The 15,911-nt window shown below is 44.6% G+C and overlaps 1 protein-coding gene across 1 annotated transcript in view; it reads left to right on the plus strand.

Annotated features, from left to right (window-relative positions):
* The window catches only part of PDILT (protein disulfide isomerase like, testis expressed), a 28,789-nt gene extending 17,340 nt beyond the window's left edge, over positions 1–11,449 (plus strand). Inside the window, exons 6-11 of the mRNA XM_060079324.1 lie at positions 24–149; positions 2,881–3,078; positions 6,161–6,281; positions 8,727–8,905; positions 10,312–10,401; positions 11,216–11,449. Of these exons, the coding sequence (XP_059935307.1) occupies positions 24–149; positions 2,881–3,078; positions 6,161–6,281; positions 8,727–8,905; positions 10,312–10,401; positions 11,216–11,449 (948 nt within the window). The remainder of the gene's footprint in view (positions 1–23; positions 150–2,880; positions 3,079–6,160; positions 6,282–8,726; positions 8,906–10,311; positions 10,402–11,215) is intronic.
* The last annotated feature ends 4,462 nt before the right edge of the window (positions 11,450–15,911 follow it).

Here is a 15,911-nt window from a genome sequence, read left to right on the forward strand (position 1 = left end):
ACCTGTTTTCCTTTTAATTTCAGAATAAGGATCTGATTTATGAATTGAACATCCTGAATCACATGTTGCTCTTCGTCTCCAAAAGCTCCAAGTCATTTCGTATGATAATGCAGCAGTATAAATTGGCATCGAAGAAATTCCAAAACAAGGTTTGTGGAAGTTGCCACTGCTCCTTAGGGCTCTTTATTTAGGAATCCAAGACCTGTAGACCCTTATGCGATCCATCTGCCTTACCGATTATAAATTAATCCAGGAAGGATTGGTGTATACATTTGCATACCAATCTCCTGATTTGCATTCTTCTGCCTGCCCAGTGTCTCTTTCTTTCTCACCTAACCTTTGCTCCTTCTTCCCTCAACTTTTTGAGAAGTCTACTATGGGAACATGATTGGTCTGGCTGCTTTTTCAATGGACCATGCTCCACTAAGAGTGGGTGACTGCAGTGTGGCTAGCATTTGGCTTGGAGGTGAGGGGAAGGAAAGACCACTCCTGCCTGAGGTCAAGGAGTGTGAAAAGCCTGAAGGTGTGAAGCAGTACAGACAAGCAGTCGCTGAAGTTCAGGCTTCAGCATCAACAGACCTGGATTCAAATTCTCTTCCTCTTACAAGTGATTTTGTCTTAGATGAGTTTAACCCCTCAGTCTCAGTCACCTCCCGTGTAAAATGGGGAGTTATAGCAAGAATTAGAAGTGCTATATGTAAAGCAATGAGCAAATGTACAATAAAGAGTGCTTTTTTTTTTTGTTGTTATTATTATCATTAGAAACACTTCAGGGGACTTCCCTGGCAGTCCAGTGGTTAAGATTTCGCCTTCCAGTGCAGGGGGTGCGGGTTTGATCCCTGGTCGGGGAGCTAAGATCCCACATGCCTCTGGGTCAAAAAAACAAAACATAAAACAGAAGCAATATTGTAACAGATTCAATAAAGACTTTAAAAATGGTCCACATCAAAAAAAATCTTAAAAAAAAAAAAAGAAACACATCAGTTTTTCCTAAGTATTATACCTATATTTATAGAGTTAGCACCATCTGGACTCTGGGGGCTATTTACTTCACTTTTCTCTTTATTTTTATAAGAAGTAAGGTAATGGTAGGTTCTCTTTCTCTTGAAAAAAATTATTCTGAAATTTAAGCAAAACAATTAAAAACGTTGAAACCCCAAATAAATACAGAATAAAGCCACTAGGCATGAGCATATTTAATGTCTGCTACGTCCCACCTCATTTTTCTCCAGGAAAGTTATTCTAATTACAGAAACACCTCTTGTAAATAAGTTTCCTGGTTTATTCAATTTTAAACTTTAAGAATTTTGATGTAATTCAATTGATTACAATCTGACTGCTTCCACGCTATTTCTATTATAATAGTCAATGCTTAGCCGTAATTCTTCTAGATTATTTTTTTTAATTTAACTCTTTAATCTAGGTGGAACTTATTTTGGCATATATCATGGGTTTAGGTTGTAGATTGCCTTTACCCCAGTTGGTAAACTTCTAGAATGCCATTTATTGATTGTGCTCCATTTTCGTGCCAAAGATAAACAGTTGGATGAATATTATTCCAACAGGTCATAAAGCCACATCTTATCTTGTTCACCTCTAACAAATGTTTGTTGAAAGTATACATGGTTGGTTTTAATATGTCTGCTTTGTTTTTCACAATCTCCCTAGCACCTGGGAGAGTGTCTGGCACATAGTAGGGCTCTTAATATTTTGATAGATGAATGACCGGAGAGTATCCAAATCCAGGGTCTGCAGGAGACACTGACCGGTCTCCTTCTTCCATGCTTGTTTCTTCTCTACAACCAGAGTGGTCTTTTAAAAATTATCACTATGTCACACTCTGGCTTATTGTCCTCAGTGACCTCCCGTCTCATTCAGATTAACGCCTGGCTCCTTGCTGGAGCTCTGAGCTCATCTCTCACCATCTTCCATGACTCCCTCTGGTACTGCAGCCACACTGGCCTTGTCTCTCTATTCTATAACATTCTATGTGTCCCCCCTCCCCACACCCAGGCCTTTTCAGTGGCAGTTTCCACTGCCTAAATAAATGTTCCCCTGACTTGTTACTCATCACCCAGGTCCCACCTCAAATGTCACCTCCTCAGATACTCCTCCTGGCCTTCCTACCTAATACTGAGCCTCTATCTCACCCCATCTGTACAGCTACTCTCTCACAGTGCTCTGTTCTATCATCTGGTTGGCACTCACTCATTGCTATCTGATTGACTAATTTCTTTAGTCATTTCTTGCCTGTCTTCTCCACTAGAATGTGAGTTCCATGAGGGCATGGATTTTGTCTGCCTTGTATCCCCAGTGCTTAGCAAAATGCCTAGTAGCCACTCCACAAATAGGTGTTGAATGCATGATTGAATGAGGTTGTGAGTTTCCTAGATAGAAGAATAATTTAGGATAATAATGAGGTGAAATGTTCTGACCATTTTATACCTCCCAGTCACTGAACTAAGCCTTTTATACACAGTGTCCTGTTTCATTCTCACAGCAACCCTATAATGTGGGTACTATTATAATCACCACTTTACAGATAATGCAACTGAGGCACAGAGAGGGGAAGTTACTGTTTTGCCCAAGGAACTGGGATGAAAGCTCAGGACCTCCTGACTTCCTGCGGTTGTGTGAATGGTGTCCTGCACAAGGATGGTGAAACCAGGATGACAGCTGATGCCTGTCTGTGCAGTGAAGCACAGGGCTGCACCTGCCTGATGAAAAGGAGCTTTTGTCCTGGCTTTCAGAAATGCTCCATAGACTCTGCTATTTGCTTTCCATTAGCGTCACCCCCAACAGATTCTCCCTCAGTAAGGGGGTCGTTACCTTTTTCATGCCTCCAATCCAGAGAGACACAGGTTTCGTTTGGTTTGGCAGATCCTTTTCATCCTTGTGGATGCAGACGAGCCCAGAAATGGACGTGTCTTCGAATACTTCCGGATCGCAGAGGCCGATATCCCATGTGTCCAAATTCTAAACTTAAGCTCTGATGCAAGGTACAAAATGCCTTTCGAGGAAATAACCTATGAAAACCTCAAGAAATTCGGCCAGAACTTCCTGAATAGAAAGGCCAAGGTAAGCTCATCCTTGGACAAGGTTTATCCAGAGCCTCAAAATAATTCTTTTTCTGTAATTCTGATGGCTTTAGTCATCTGAATGGGGAGGCAGAATAAAGGTCCACCTCATGGTTCTTGTGAGGAAATACCCCCATCTCCCTACCTCGAATCAATTTAACTTTTGATCTGTCCTGACCTTATAATTCCACCATTAATTCTTTATTCTTAAAGTAAAGGCATTTTCTTTGTAGGAATCTCCAAATGAAATGCAGGCACTCCCAGGGCTGGCATCCTCTGAAAGTAGGTTCTTATCCTTCTTTCAGACTCTAATGTGAAAGATTTACTTGGCCCCAGGGTAGATGCTTGCTTGGGGGAGAAGATGGGGTGGCATATATGAAGCAATCAGGATTTAACCTCAAAGGCTTTAGGGACCAGGGAGGAGAGGCTGCAAAGGGATGGCTACATAACACTATGTAGCCCTATAACATAACCACCTGCTGTTTATTTAGCTCTTGCTATATCCTCAACCATCCTGCTGAGTTATGTCCTTCTGAGTTAGGTGACCATATTATTTATTTTCCAAATGGGGCCACTTTTGAGAGTAATGGAAGCAATTTTAAAAAGTGTTCTGAAATGGCAGAAATAAATTGGGACTCTCCAGGCAAACCGGAATGTATGGTCACCTTACCTTGGAGGGCTCCCACTACCTTCTGTCCATCCCCCCACGGACACTGCTTCCCCCTCAGCCTTCTCAAATGAAAGCTGGATTTTGTCTAATGGACAACATTATCACAGGCCAGTTGGTAAGGTTGGTGTCCTTCAGGCCACTTCCAAACCATTTCTCCTCCTCTGCCTTCAGAAAGTCCAGATTCTTTGGATTCCACACCTTTGGACTTTAGGTCACCTGCTCCTGATTCCCATTTCTGTTCTGATCACTTCCCTTTCACTCTCTGAGGACTTCAGCTCCTCGTCACAGACCTGCCCTCCACCCCTACTCTGCCCTCATTTACAGAGATGTCAATATCCAAAACCCTGGTCTTTTCTCCAGTAATGGTGTATCCATGCCCTCTCAGCCACCTGCTCTTATGGCCATACTCTAGAGATGGCAGCCCCTCTGAAAGCCTGATTTCACACTTCCTGTCCTCTTAGTTCCTTTCTCTAGTAGCCACATTGCTACAATCCCTAACCCTTTTCATGGCCTCCAATCTCCTGATCCTGTTTCACCATCCCTTTATTGTCCTCCTTCATGAACTTGGATTCCACGGTTCATCACTCTGATGATGATTCCCTTAACTCTTCGATCCCTTCCACCTTCCACCTCCTCTACACCCTGTAGTATTTACCAGGCAAAATCACCCCTCCTGTTGAACCCACACTTAACTTCCCTACTGCTTCCAGACCAATCCTGGAGAAAAAGGACCTCGCCGCGAGGCAGGCTGGCTTCATGGAATCACAAACCCAATATCCTGTGGGCTCTTAGAAATGCCCTGACATTTCTATATAAATTTCTCTTAGTGTGTTCATTCTCTTAATCTTGGAGTCTATTTCTCCTCCCACCCCATTCCTACTTGCAGTCTGAACTGAGTACTCTAACCATATAACATTAAGAAGAGAGAAGGCTTCAGACAGGAACCCCTCCTTTTCTATCACCACATCTACAAACCTCCCTGGAGCTCTGCCTGTCCTCTTTCTCTCCCTCTGGTTATATCTCAGGAGGTGTCTATCTTCCTCTCAAGGGCCAGCAAATCCTCTTGTGTTCTTGGAATGAAGATGAGCATCCTTTGCATGACCTATGTCACGTGCCTGATCTGGCCCATTTCTAAGTCTCCATTCCCCATCTCTCATATCCAGTCCCCACACTTTTTATGCTCCCTCACAAAGAATTTTCAGGTCCTTTCCAGAGATTGGGGTGGGGATGAGGGAAGCTATAGTGGGAGACAAGGCTGGTGAGCTGGGCAAAGGCCAGACAGCAAGGACTTGCAAGCATATTAAGGATTTGGTACCCTAAGAGCAGTGGGAAGCCAGATTTGTCGGGTGAAGGTAGAATCTGCTTATAGGAGAATAAAGGTGTGGTGAGGGTTAGGACAAAATGCAGAGAGAACACTAGGAGGCTATTACAGTGACCTAGACGAGAGATGAAAGCTACCTGGCCAAGGGTAGCAGCAGAGCAGACAGAGAGGAGGGTGTGAATTCAAGAGATATTCAGAAAATAATGGTTGCAGAGAAAAATATATGTTCTGAGATTTTCACCACTTCCTTCAAAGAGAAGCAAGAGCTGGGTTCATTCTTTCATTCGTTCACAAAACATTGACTGAGGTCTCATGATGTGCCAGTACTCCATTGTACTTAATGATGGGGGAAGAAAAAGTCCCTTGTGACATTCCATTCATTGAGATAGTGATACATTAATCAAATAACCACAAAAATAAATATAAATGTTAAATAAGTGATGCAGGAAAAGTACCAAGCATTATGAGAATTTATGAAAGCAGGGCCTGACTTTGTCTGGGGTAGAGTCAGGGAAGTCCTCCTCTGAGATCATTCGGAAAGATAAATCTGAGGTAGAGATAAATCTGATAGAGAAGGGAATGTGGGAATGAGGAAGTGGGTGGAAGGCTAGCCCTTTGGGTAAACAAACCAGCGTGGCTGAAGAAAGCAAGCAAGGGAAGAATGGTGATGAGCTTGGAGAAGGTGTCAAGAAACGAAGTGTGATAAATATTTTATAGGTCACGTAAAATGATCTGAGTTTGATTCTTGGGGTAGCTGAGGATGGTTATATTTTTGGGAGAAGGGACACAAACTAGTTTAGATGTTAATGATGTGGAACGCACTCTCATCTAAGAATTCGAACCATCATGTATTTGAAATGCTAGAATCCACCCCGGTTTGGAGCCCTGCCTCCTCATCAGCCCTCTGATTCCAGTGCCCCGGACAATCTAGGCTGCACATCTAGCTCATGATCTATCTCAGCATTTCCAACTCTTTCTCAAGGCTGTTGTAAGAACAGGAGAAAGTCTTCCATTGTTTCCAGTCAGGGTGGGGAGCCCCAAATGCCAATCCCTTTCTGGAGACCGTTAAACTCTCTCGAATTTGCTTTCCAGAAACATCTATCCAGTGAAGAAATTCCAAATTATTGGAACCAGGGGCCGGTTAAGCAGCTTGTTGGGAAGAACTTCAACGCCATTGTCTTTGACAAGGAAAGGGACGTATTTGTGATGTTCTGTAAGTATCTCTGCAGAGGCCATTGGAGGCAGTGGCTTCAACATTACTTTTCAGTGTAGCTCCTGAATTCTTGGGTACCAGAATCTCCAAAATCTATCAAAGCACCATGCCAAGAATGGTCTTCAGACATCCAAAGAGTTTGGATCAAGATGCTATCAGTGTCTTTATTCCTGTCCTGCCCCTAGGTTCTTCAAAACCTTTTTTTTTTTTTTTTTTTTAGATTCCATGGGAAACAGCCACATAGCACAGGGAGATCAGCTCGGTACTTTGGGTTCCCCTAGAGTGCTGGGATAGGGAGACACAAGAGGGAGGAGATATGGGTATATATGTGTATGTATAGCTGATTCACTTTGTTATAAAGCAGAAACTAACACTCCATTTTAAAGCAATTATACTCCAATAAAGAAGTTAAAAAAAAAAAAAGATGCTATCAGCTACAAAGCAACTCTCCCCCCAAATCAAATTCTTGGAATGTGTGGAATACCTTCTCATAATCAGGCCTGCGACTATTTGTAACAACAGTAATGCTGATGGCTAACGCTGATTGAATGCTAGATAAACCAGGCCTGTGTATCTCATTTAACCCTCACACCTTACTTTTGAAAGTGGCTACTACTCCCACCTTACAGATGAGTAAACAGAGTCCCAGGGAAGTAAAGAAACTTTACTAGAGTCAGGCAGCTAGTATGTGAACTTAATTAAGTAAGGGATTGGAACTTAGTCAGCCTGAATCCAGTGCCTACTCTAGTAACTGCTGTACCAGTGACCAGTGTAAGTTAAGTAACTTATCAAATGGCCCATACTTAACATACCTGAGTTGGTGCAGCCAAACTGAAGACCCACATCATGCATGTAAAAGACTTGCAACACTGTCTGGCCTCTTGTAAGCATTTGATAAATGACAGGTATTGTTGCTCTTATTTTCCCTGTTGTTGAAATTATTTCCAGTGCTCACCCAGGAACTACTGACCCTCCCTCACTGTTTCTGATTTGCATGTGAGAACCGAAGGCAGGGACTTTCTCTTCCACCCTGAGACACAGAGAAGGGTGGTAATGCAGTGACTTCAGACATCTCTTTTACTTAACAGGAGGAGTTACCATTTATTGTGCACTTATGAGTTTGTAGTTTATACACCTGCTCTCATTTCCTCCTCTAAACAGGCCTCTTAGGAAGGTCCAGTGGATTTCCCCATGATACAGATCAGGGAACCAAGCCTCAGAGAAGTTAATTACCTCACCCCAGGTCACATAGTAAGTAAATTGCAAGGCAAAAAGTTCAAATCCAGTTCCCATGCCATCATCGCCTGGAGGGTGAAACAAGGGCTGGATTACATCATGCAGGCCTTTAAAAATCTCATTAAAATGGATGCTCATCCACAGAGCCAGGGGTTTAAAGTCTGCACGGCTGAATAACCATGATCTGCTGCCTTTAAGTGAGAGGCTAGGGAGGCCTTTCTGTACTCGCTGACACTGGGAGTCACGAGAATGCCCACTTAGTTCTGGTAAAAAGCAAAAGCAGCTTCATTTTCTTGGAAGCAGGGCTGTCAGATTGGCTCCCTGGGACCGCCGCCATTAGGCCCCCTCGTGTTCCAACCCAGGGCCCATTGGGCTCCAAGGGAGATTCGGGGATTCAGCTGGGAGAGCAGATGGTCACAGAAGCACTTGGTTTGTAAATGGAGGGATGATCATCCAAATGTAATAACCAGGGCCTTTGACGCCACTCCTCCCACAGAGCCAGAAATTTTAATGGAACAAGCAGGCAAGGTTGTTTCCCTTCCATGTTGGAGCTGGTCTCAGATTTTTCTCCATAGGTCCCGGTGACTGGGCCACACACAAGAGCTCAAGGGGGAAGTCCAGTGTCCCCTTCCCCGGGGGTAGTTGTACCTGTCACAACCTCATGTTCACTTCCTGGGTGCGTTCTCCTCCACGGGACTGAAAGGCAGTGTGATACCATGGTCACAGCTCAAAACAACCTGTCTGCAAATCCCACTTCCTCTGCTTAATTAACTAAATGACCTTGAGCTGTGAGCTTAACCTCTGCTGGAAAGCTCTCATGCTATCTCACACACACACACACACACACGCACACGCACACACACACACTTTCTGGCAGAACATGAGGAATCATCTATCATAAATATTTTTCTTGGTTTTCCTCTTCACCTGGAGGTGAACAGAAGAACAGAAGAAAATGTCCCAACATGTAAAAAGCTTTAGTGTCTGAGTGGAAGGGGGCTAGGTTAGTATGTTTTTTCTAATTTAGTTAATGATGATCAGGTACTATGGTTGAAAGGTAAAAGAACCTAACATACTATTAGAAGAGAGGGGGGCTGCAATTTGCACGGCAACAGACCATTAGTGGAACACAGTGACTGTGTCTACGTGGGAATGTGGCTTTCAGGGTCTTTATTAGTGTAAGCTTGAGTGACGGCCCTTCTCTTCCAGATGCACCCTGGTCCCAAAAGTGCAGGGCGCTGTTCCCAGTATTGGAAGAGTTGGGTAGAAAGTATCAAAACCACTCCACAGTCACCATCGCCAAGATCGACATCACAGCAAATGACCTTCAGCTGACGTACCTGGACCGGTACCCCGTCTTCAGGCTCTTCCCCACTGGCTCTCAACAAGTGAGGGGCTCTTGGGAGTCACATAACTGGACATGTTACATTATTGTCATGGACTCAGTCTCTCCCTGTCTCCAGCTCTGCCTTTTACCAAATCAACTTCGTTCTCAGCTCCAGCCCTTATTATCTTCTCATATTCAAATTAGAGAGTGTTTTCCATTAGCTTTCACAAAAGTCCCAAGACTCTGTCTGATTGGGTCCCCCCTGACCCAGTCATTGTGGTCAAGGCGATGTGGGTGTTTTGATGGTCAGGTCTAGGTCAAATGGTTCCCTCTGGTATTAGAGCTGAGCCTGATTCAGACTATATGGAATAAGGTCGGGGGAGTCACCGTGTGAGTGTTGGGGGTGGAGTGCTATCAGAAGAAGAAAGAATGCATAATAGAGACAATTCAGTATTTTACACTTTGGTATTAGAGTCATCGAACATCACCAGTGTTCATGCAACCCATTCTTCATGCCACTTTGGCATGTGGGGAAGAATGTCAATCAAAGAATCACAAGCCAAAGTCCCTGCTCCTAAGAAGAGTATGACTGAGTGTGGAGGAAAAGTCACGATATGGGCTCATCTCCAAATGCAACTGGACTTGGATAGGGCAGATACTGGAGGACAGATATGGCTGGAAGTCTTCAGGCAGACATGAGACTTTGAAGAACGGTGGGGATTTAAATCAGAAGGGTGTGAAGTATAGGTAGGAAGTATAACATGAACAAGGGCATAGGCAGACGGCTGCCCACAGGAAGGTGAAAGAGGTGTCATCCTCCTGGTGCAAAAGATGCACGTGCCTAGATTGAAAGGGTGGACCTGGCACAGATCTTCAGTTATCTGAAAAGGAGTTTGGACAGCCAGAGGGCAGCAAGCAGTTTCCTAATCTTCTTAAAGACTGAAAGAGGAAAGGAAGCTAGTGATGGCTGAGCAAGAACATAGGCCAGACACTTTGTAAAATAACTATTCTTATTCTTTAGTAATAATAATAGTAATAGCAAATATATATAGTGCAGACTATGAGTAGGGCATTGTTTTAAGTGCTTTTCGTATAGTAACTCATTAAATCCTTATAACACCACCATGAGGTAGGGACTGTTATTATCTTCATATTACAGTTAAGGAAACTGAGTCATAGCGAGGTTAAGCAACCAGACTACACTGCTAAGTGATGAAGCCAGGGGTTGAGCCCCAATAGTGTGGCTCCAAAATTCTTGCTCTGAACCACTACGTCACAGCCCTATGATGGAGGACGTTTCATTATGCTTCTGTTAGAACCATGGTAATGGAGGCTCAGAGCAGTTAAGGAACTTGCTTACTGCACTTAGGTTGTTAGGAATTTGACTCTGGATTTCCCTGTGGAGCAACCCCTGAGTATTTTGCAAGAAGGGGCTACCATTTTGACCCTGCTCCATTTTCTTCCTAGGCTGTACTATATAAGGGCGAACATACCCTGAAGGGCTTTTCTGACTTCCTGGAAAGTCAAATCGAGATCCAGACTGAGGACGAAGATGAGGTAAGGCGAAACAGCAGTACCCTGGATTATTCTGTCCCACACAGAACCATCAGGAACTCAATAGACTAGGCACGAGGGTACCAAGATTTCCATAATCTTGTGCACTTTGGAGAGAATGGAGGATGAATCCAGTTTGGATGACTTTATTTCAAGGACACATACTACCAGAAAGGTGGAGTTGAGAAACACTGAGAAGGGCAAACGCTCTGAAGTCTCACACAGCTCCTAAGGCTGCTTCCCTGGGTCCACTCTTCCTGACTGGGAAACCACATGTCTTGATGGGCTCTTGCCCTCCGGCATCATTCTACAATCTCCATTCTCTCCTAATTCTGTTCATGCCTCTGTGAGGCCATCTGCTGGAAGGTGTCATCTGTATTAGTTAGGACCCTTTCAGTTGCAAGTGTCAGAAACCACAGTACTCTTTGGCTTAAGCAGCAATGGGAATTTATCCCCTGTAACTGGGAGAACGTCAGATGTGGGTGGATCCTGAAGCTCAAAGTTGTTTCTGTCTCCCCATCTCTGTTTTCCTCTGTGTTGGCTTCATTCCCAAGTAGGCATTTCCCCACAGAGGGGCAATGACTGCTCCACAGTTCTCAGCTAACACCCTCTCAGCTTGGAAAGAAAGTACCTACTCTTTAGTCCTAGCAAATATCCGGGAATGGATCTCAGTAGCCAGGCCTGGGGCAGCCGCAACTGTGGGCATAGAGCAGAGAAAGGCAGCTTGGCAATTACAATAATTATCGTGTAATTCTTGCCTCTGTTTCTTTCTCCACCTTCTTCCCTCTATCCCTCCCACTCTTCTTTTCTTGAATAGCTACTGTCTGTTGAGCAAAGTGAAGTGACAGAAAAGGAGGTATTAGTTGAGGAAAAGGAGGTACATTTTACGAAGAAAGAGCTACCAGAACAGAAGTTGCCTGAGCTGGAGAACTTGACCAAGCTGGAAGGGCCAGCTGGGCAGATAGAAATGGCTGAGGAGGAGGAGAAGGTAGCTGAGCCAAAGGGACCTCCAGGACAGGAGAAGAAGCCAAGAGTGAAGGAAGAACTGTAGCCTCTCCAAAACCGGGAGAGAGGGTGCCCATTTTCCAGGTCCTGGCATCATTTTCTGAGTGGATCTACTCCAAATAAAATTATATATAATTGTGGTAGGTGGGTGGAGGCTGGATAATAAAAGCCCGTGAATGTCTTTGGCCCTGTTTTATTCATTACCTCTTTTTCCTGGCTGGTGCTGCCTTAGAAGAGTTGTTTGGCCTGGAATTCACATAGGGCTGCAAGGGAAGCCATAAGAGCAACATTTAATGAGTGTTTACAACATGGTGGGCATTTGCTTAGTTCTCACAACCTCACTGGGAGCTAGGTTTCATCATCCCCATTTTACAGATGAGGAAACCGAGGCAAAGACAAGTTAAGCAACCAGACAGGATCACACAGCTAGAAAGCCCTTGAAATATGATCCTAGGCAATTTCACTCCACAGACCATGCATTTAACCACTATATACACACTACCACCATCAGGTTGGGGTCCCCAGAGGGTGGCTGATGCTTTCAAAGACGTGGATTGATTTTTTTACGTTTCATTTTAGCACAGTAAGAAAGAGATTCAACTCCAAATCTGTCCCCAGTCTTTCACATCTCAAAAATGACCCACTCTCTTAAGCAGCCATATCCTGGGCTAACCCTCAAGGTCCCTCTTTCCTTTTATTACCATAAAAGTAACTCTACCCAAACACATGACTCCACCCACTGCCCTCCATCTCCACCCACCAGTCTCAGCCACAGAAGTCTTCTAACTGGTCCCTCTACTGCCACTCTGCACCTCCATGCCCCACACACATACACAAAATCCATATTCCTTAAAGCTGCTAAAGTGATCTTTTAAAAAACCATAGCCGTGAGCGCTCGCAGTACTACCTTGTTTTTCTAGCTTCTAGTGGCTGCCTGCATTCATGGTTCCTTCTTCAAAGACCTCTGACCTTTTGTTTCCATCCTCACTGCTCCTACTTCCTCTAATTCTTCTTGCATCTCTCTCCTAAGTGCCACTGAGATAGCACTGGGCTTGCCCAGATAACCTCATCTCAAGATACTCAACTTAATCATACCCACAAAGTCCTTTTTGCCATGTAAGCTAACATTCACAGGTTCTGGGGATTAGGACGTAGACATATTAGGAGGTCATTCAGACTCACGCCGCTGGTTTGTGACATTCATTTCAGTCAGGTGATAATAAACCTTCTCTTGGGAAAAGGAGGGCATAATATTTTAGGGACCAAGGTCTGCACAAACCATCTGGGCCTCTCCACACTCTACCCGTCATGTAACACAAAGGCTGATTGTGCTTTATCAGGCCTCCGGAGCCGGTGTCCCTGTCTCTCTTCCCCCAGACCTGGCCTGTCCACATCCAGACCAAGCAGGGAACACAGCCTGGGGCCCTGGAACTCACCTGAACCAGTTGCCCCGACAGGGGCAGGTATTAGTATGCAGGACACGATTCGAGGCTCACATGCTTCAGTCTTAAAGCCACGTGGCTGCCAGTGGCTTTAAGAAGGAGGGGTCCACGGGGACTGCTAGAACTAAACCACATGGAACAGAGCCTCTGACTGGCCACAAGCCAGAAAACGGGTGTGCTACCTGCAGGTCCCCCAGATGCAACTGGGACCTTAGGAAGTAGGGGCTCAGATTGGGGTAAACAGAATAGGTAGGTGGTGCAGGTGATGACCCTCTGTTGGGAGGTCATCAGAGCATACAGGGAGAGAAAGGCCTTTTGCAGAAAGATATTATCTCCATCATGACAGGAGAGGGGATGTGGGAGATGAGTCCAGAGGCAGGTAGATGGAGAAGATGTAGGAGGCATGGCTTAGTTACTCCAATGAAGTATGCCATGATGTCATTAAGTGTGTGGGACTGGGGAGAGGGTAGGAAGAAGAAAGAGTGGGAAAATAGCCAATTAGAGAAATATCACAAGATGATCCAGCTGTGTTGAGTGAGGATGATGCTTATTGTTTTAAAATGTAGGTTTGATTATAATTCAGGTATGGCAAGGCCAACAGAGGAGGAGATAACTGTCATCCAAAAGACAGTTTATTATACTCACAGATCCCAAGAGGAAGATACACACCACGCCATGGGTGGGGCACACAGGGAAGTGCCAAGGTTGGTCAGGAGGCAGAGAAAGCAAAGGGAACATTTAGCTATAATTTGAAACTGTAGCCTTCATTGTGGTTTCCATAGGAAGGAACAGAAGAGGCAAGGTAAGCAGGTTTAGGATTGGCTAGTTTGAATAGTTTCAGCAGGCTCTGGGACTTGGGAGTTGTCCCTAGTTGTCTGGTATCTGGCCCTGGGGTGATTAAGGCAGGGAAAATGTGGCCCTGAGTGTGAGCTTGAGAGAAGAGGGGTTGGGGGATGGGCTCTGGACTGGCAGTTGTGCACATGGAAGTCATGCTCTCAGGAATATGATATTCCTAGAGATGGCAAGGATATATATCGTGAGCTATTCCTTGCTATCTCTAGGCATTAGTTTACCTTCAGTGGGATAGTCCCTCCAGAGTCAGCAAAGTCTCAAGGTGTAAAAGCATCAAATACAGAAACTAGAATAATGCGGTTATTAGACTTATGAATAGTCTCCAGCCCAAACTCCCCATTTTCCTGCCCAGGATCTCTGCCCAGACAACTCCAAGAGCCACCTGGAGCTCCATCTTTAATCCTTTAGAGACACCCAAACTCGGATTTTGACAGAGCCTCATGTGCACCAACCAGAAATGATATTCACCATCCAGGATGGAGAAAAAGAATATTAAGAACTTTTAGTTTCTTCTTAAGCTATAGAAAAGAGAGGGAAAAAAGACATATTCTTATAGGGGAAAAAAAAAAGAAAAGGATACAAACAGCCAGTTCAGAAAAGAATAATAGTAAACAAATGAAAAGATAATTACGTCCCTTTTCATCGAAGAATTGCCGAAGTAAATACCAATGAGATATTTCTCACTTTGCGACAAAGATGAAAGCTAAGGCTCAGGGTTGGTGAGTACTGTGGTGGGATTGTAAACGAATTTTTAAAGATCTCTCTGGGGTGTTTTTTGGGAAGAGTTATCAAAATTCTTAAAACTGTGCCACCTCTTTGACCCAGTAATCTCACACCTATGAAATTCCCCTGAGGAGGTGAGTGTGACACTGCCAATGGTCACCCGACCACTAAACCAGGAGGAAGAAGAAAGCCCTGAAAACGTAAGTGCCAGGGGTCCTTGTCATCTTTCCTGCGCAGCCTGAGTTCACACACATCTGATTTTTCTCAGCATGGGATTTCCGTCGACAAGGAATTAGGTCAGGAGACATGGGGCTGAACCCAGCCAGGCTCTGTCATTTTCTACCCCGTGACTGTACATCAGCAAAGCAGCACTTGCAGTGACTTCCACAGATGGTATCATTGCTACATGCCTTTACTTGCATCATCTCCCTTAATCACCGTAACAACTCTAGGAGATGGGTATTGTCATTTTATAGATGACGAAAAGGACCTCAAGAAGGAAAGAAATGAGCCTACTGGCACACAGCAATGGCTGATGAGGATCCAGATGGACTGACTCCAAAGTTAGTTTGTTCAATCACAAAGTTATCCACCTCCCAAGGGACCTTCCTTCATGGGAATTCAGATTTCTTGGTTCATAAAGTGAGTCTGGTCCAACGATGTCTGAGTTATCTTCTGGCTCTGACCTTCAGCCATTCTCAGCTCCTTTCCTTTTCCCATCTGGACCCCAGGGGAGCTGGCTTAGCCCATGAGGATGGAGTGTGCTTTGGAACCCGAGTGACCACAGGTACATGTCCCAGTATGGACAATGAACACCCTTTTCTCCTGGAGCAGCCTGGCTTCAGATTCTGACCTCTGCCTGGCTCCACCTCGTCCTTTTCAATGACCAAGAAAAAGCCCAGTAACTTGGCACTGTTTTCCCAGTTAATTTCTAACTAAGGAATCTCTTGATCCCAAAAGGTGCAAAACAGAGGGCTTGTAACTGTGGGCACAAGTGTGACCCCCAATGTCAATCATTTGGGGTCTCCACCAATTAGGAAAAAGAATAACAACCACCTCACAGCCTAGGAAAGGAAAACACTGTGCCAGAGGGAGAAAATATTCCACCCCCGGGAAAACAATCAAGAAATAGAACCAGAGAATAACTGGAGGAGAGAGTGCCAGTGGGGGGCAGATGTGTGTGTGTATATATATATATATATATATATATATATGAGGCACACACTTGTAAACGGATTAATTCTACCTTTCTGGCTTCAGGTAAGGCTATCTGCAGCTCTCACTTCTCCTAGCCACTTCTCCCCATCTGGTCTTCTGCTGATTTCCATTCTGTTTGAGGGAGGGGGGAGCAGAAATGAAGAGATTGGACACTTGGGTCAGACCTAGGTTGAGTCATCACTCTGCTGACCATTGGCTTCCTGAGCTGTGGTAAGTCAATCCCCTGCTCTTTCAGCCTGTGCTTCCCTAACAACAATTTTTTCATTCATTCAA

The sequence above is a fragment of the Mesoplodon densirostris genome, chromosome 16 (assembly GCF_025265405.1).
Source record: "Mesoplodon densirostris isolate mMesDen1 chromosome 16, mMesDen1 primary haplotype, whole genome shotgun sequence".
NCBI lineage: Eukaryota > Metazoa > Chordata > Mammalia > Artiodactyla > Ziphiidae > Mesoplodon > Mesoplodon densirostris.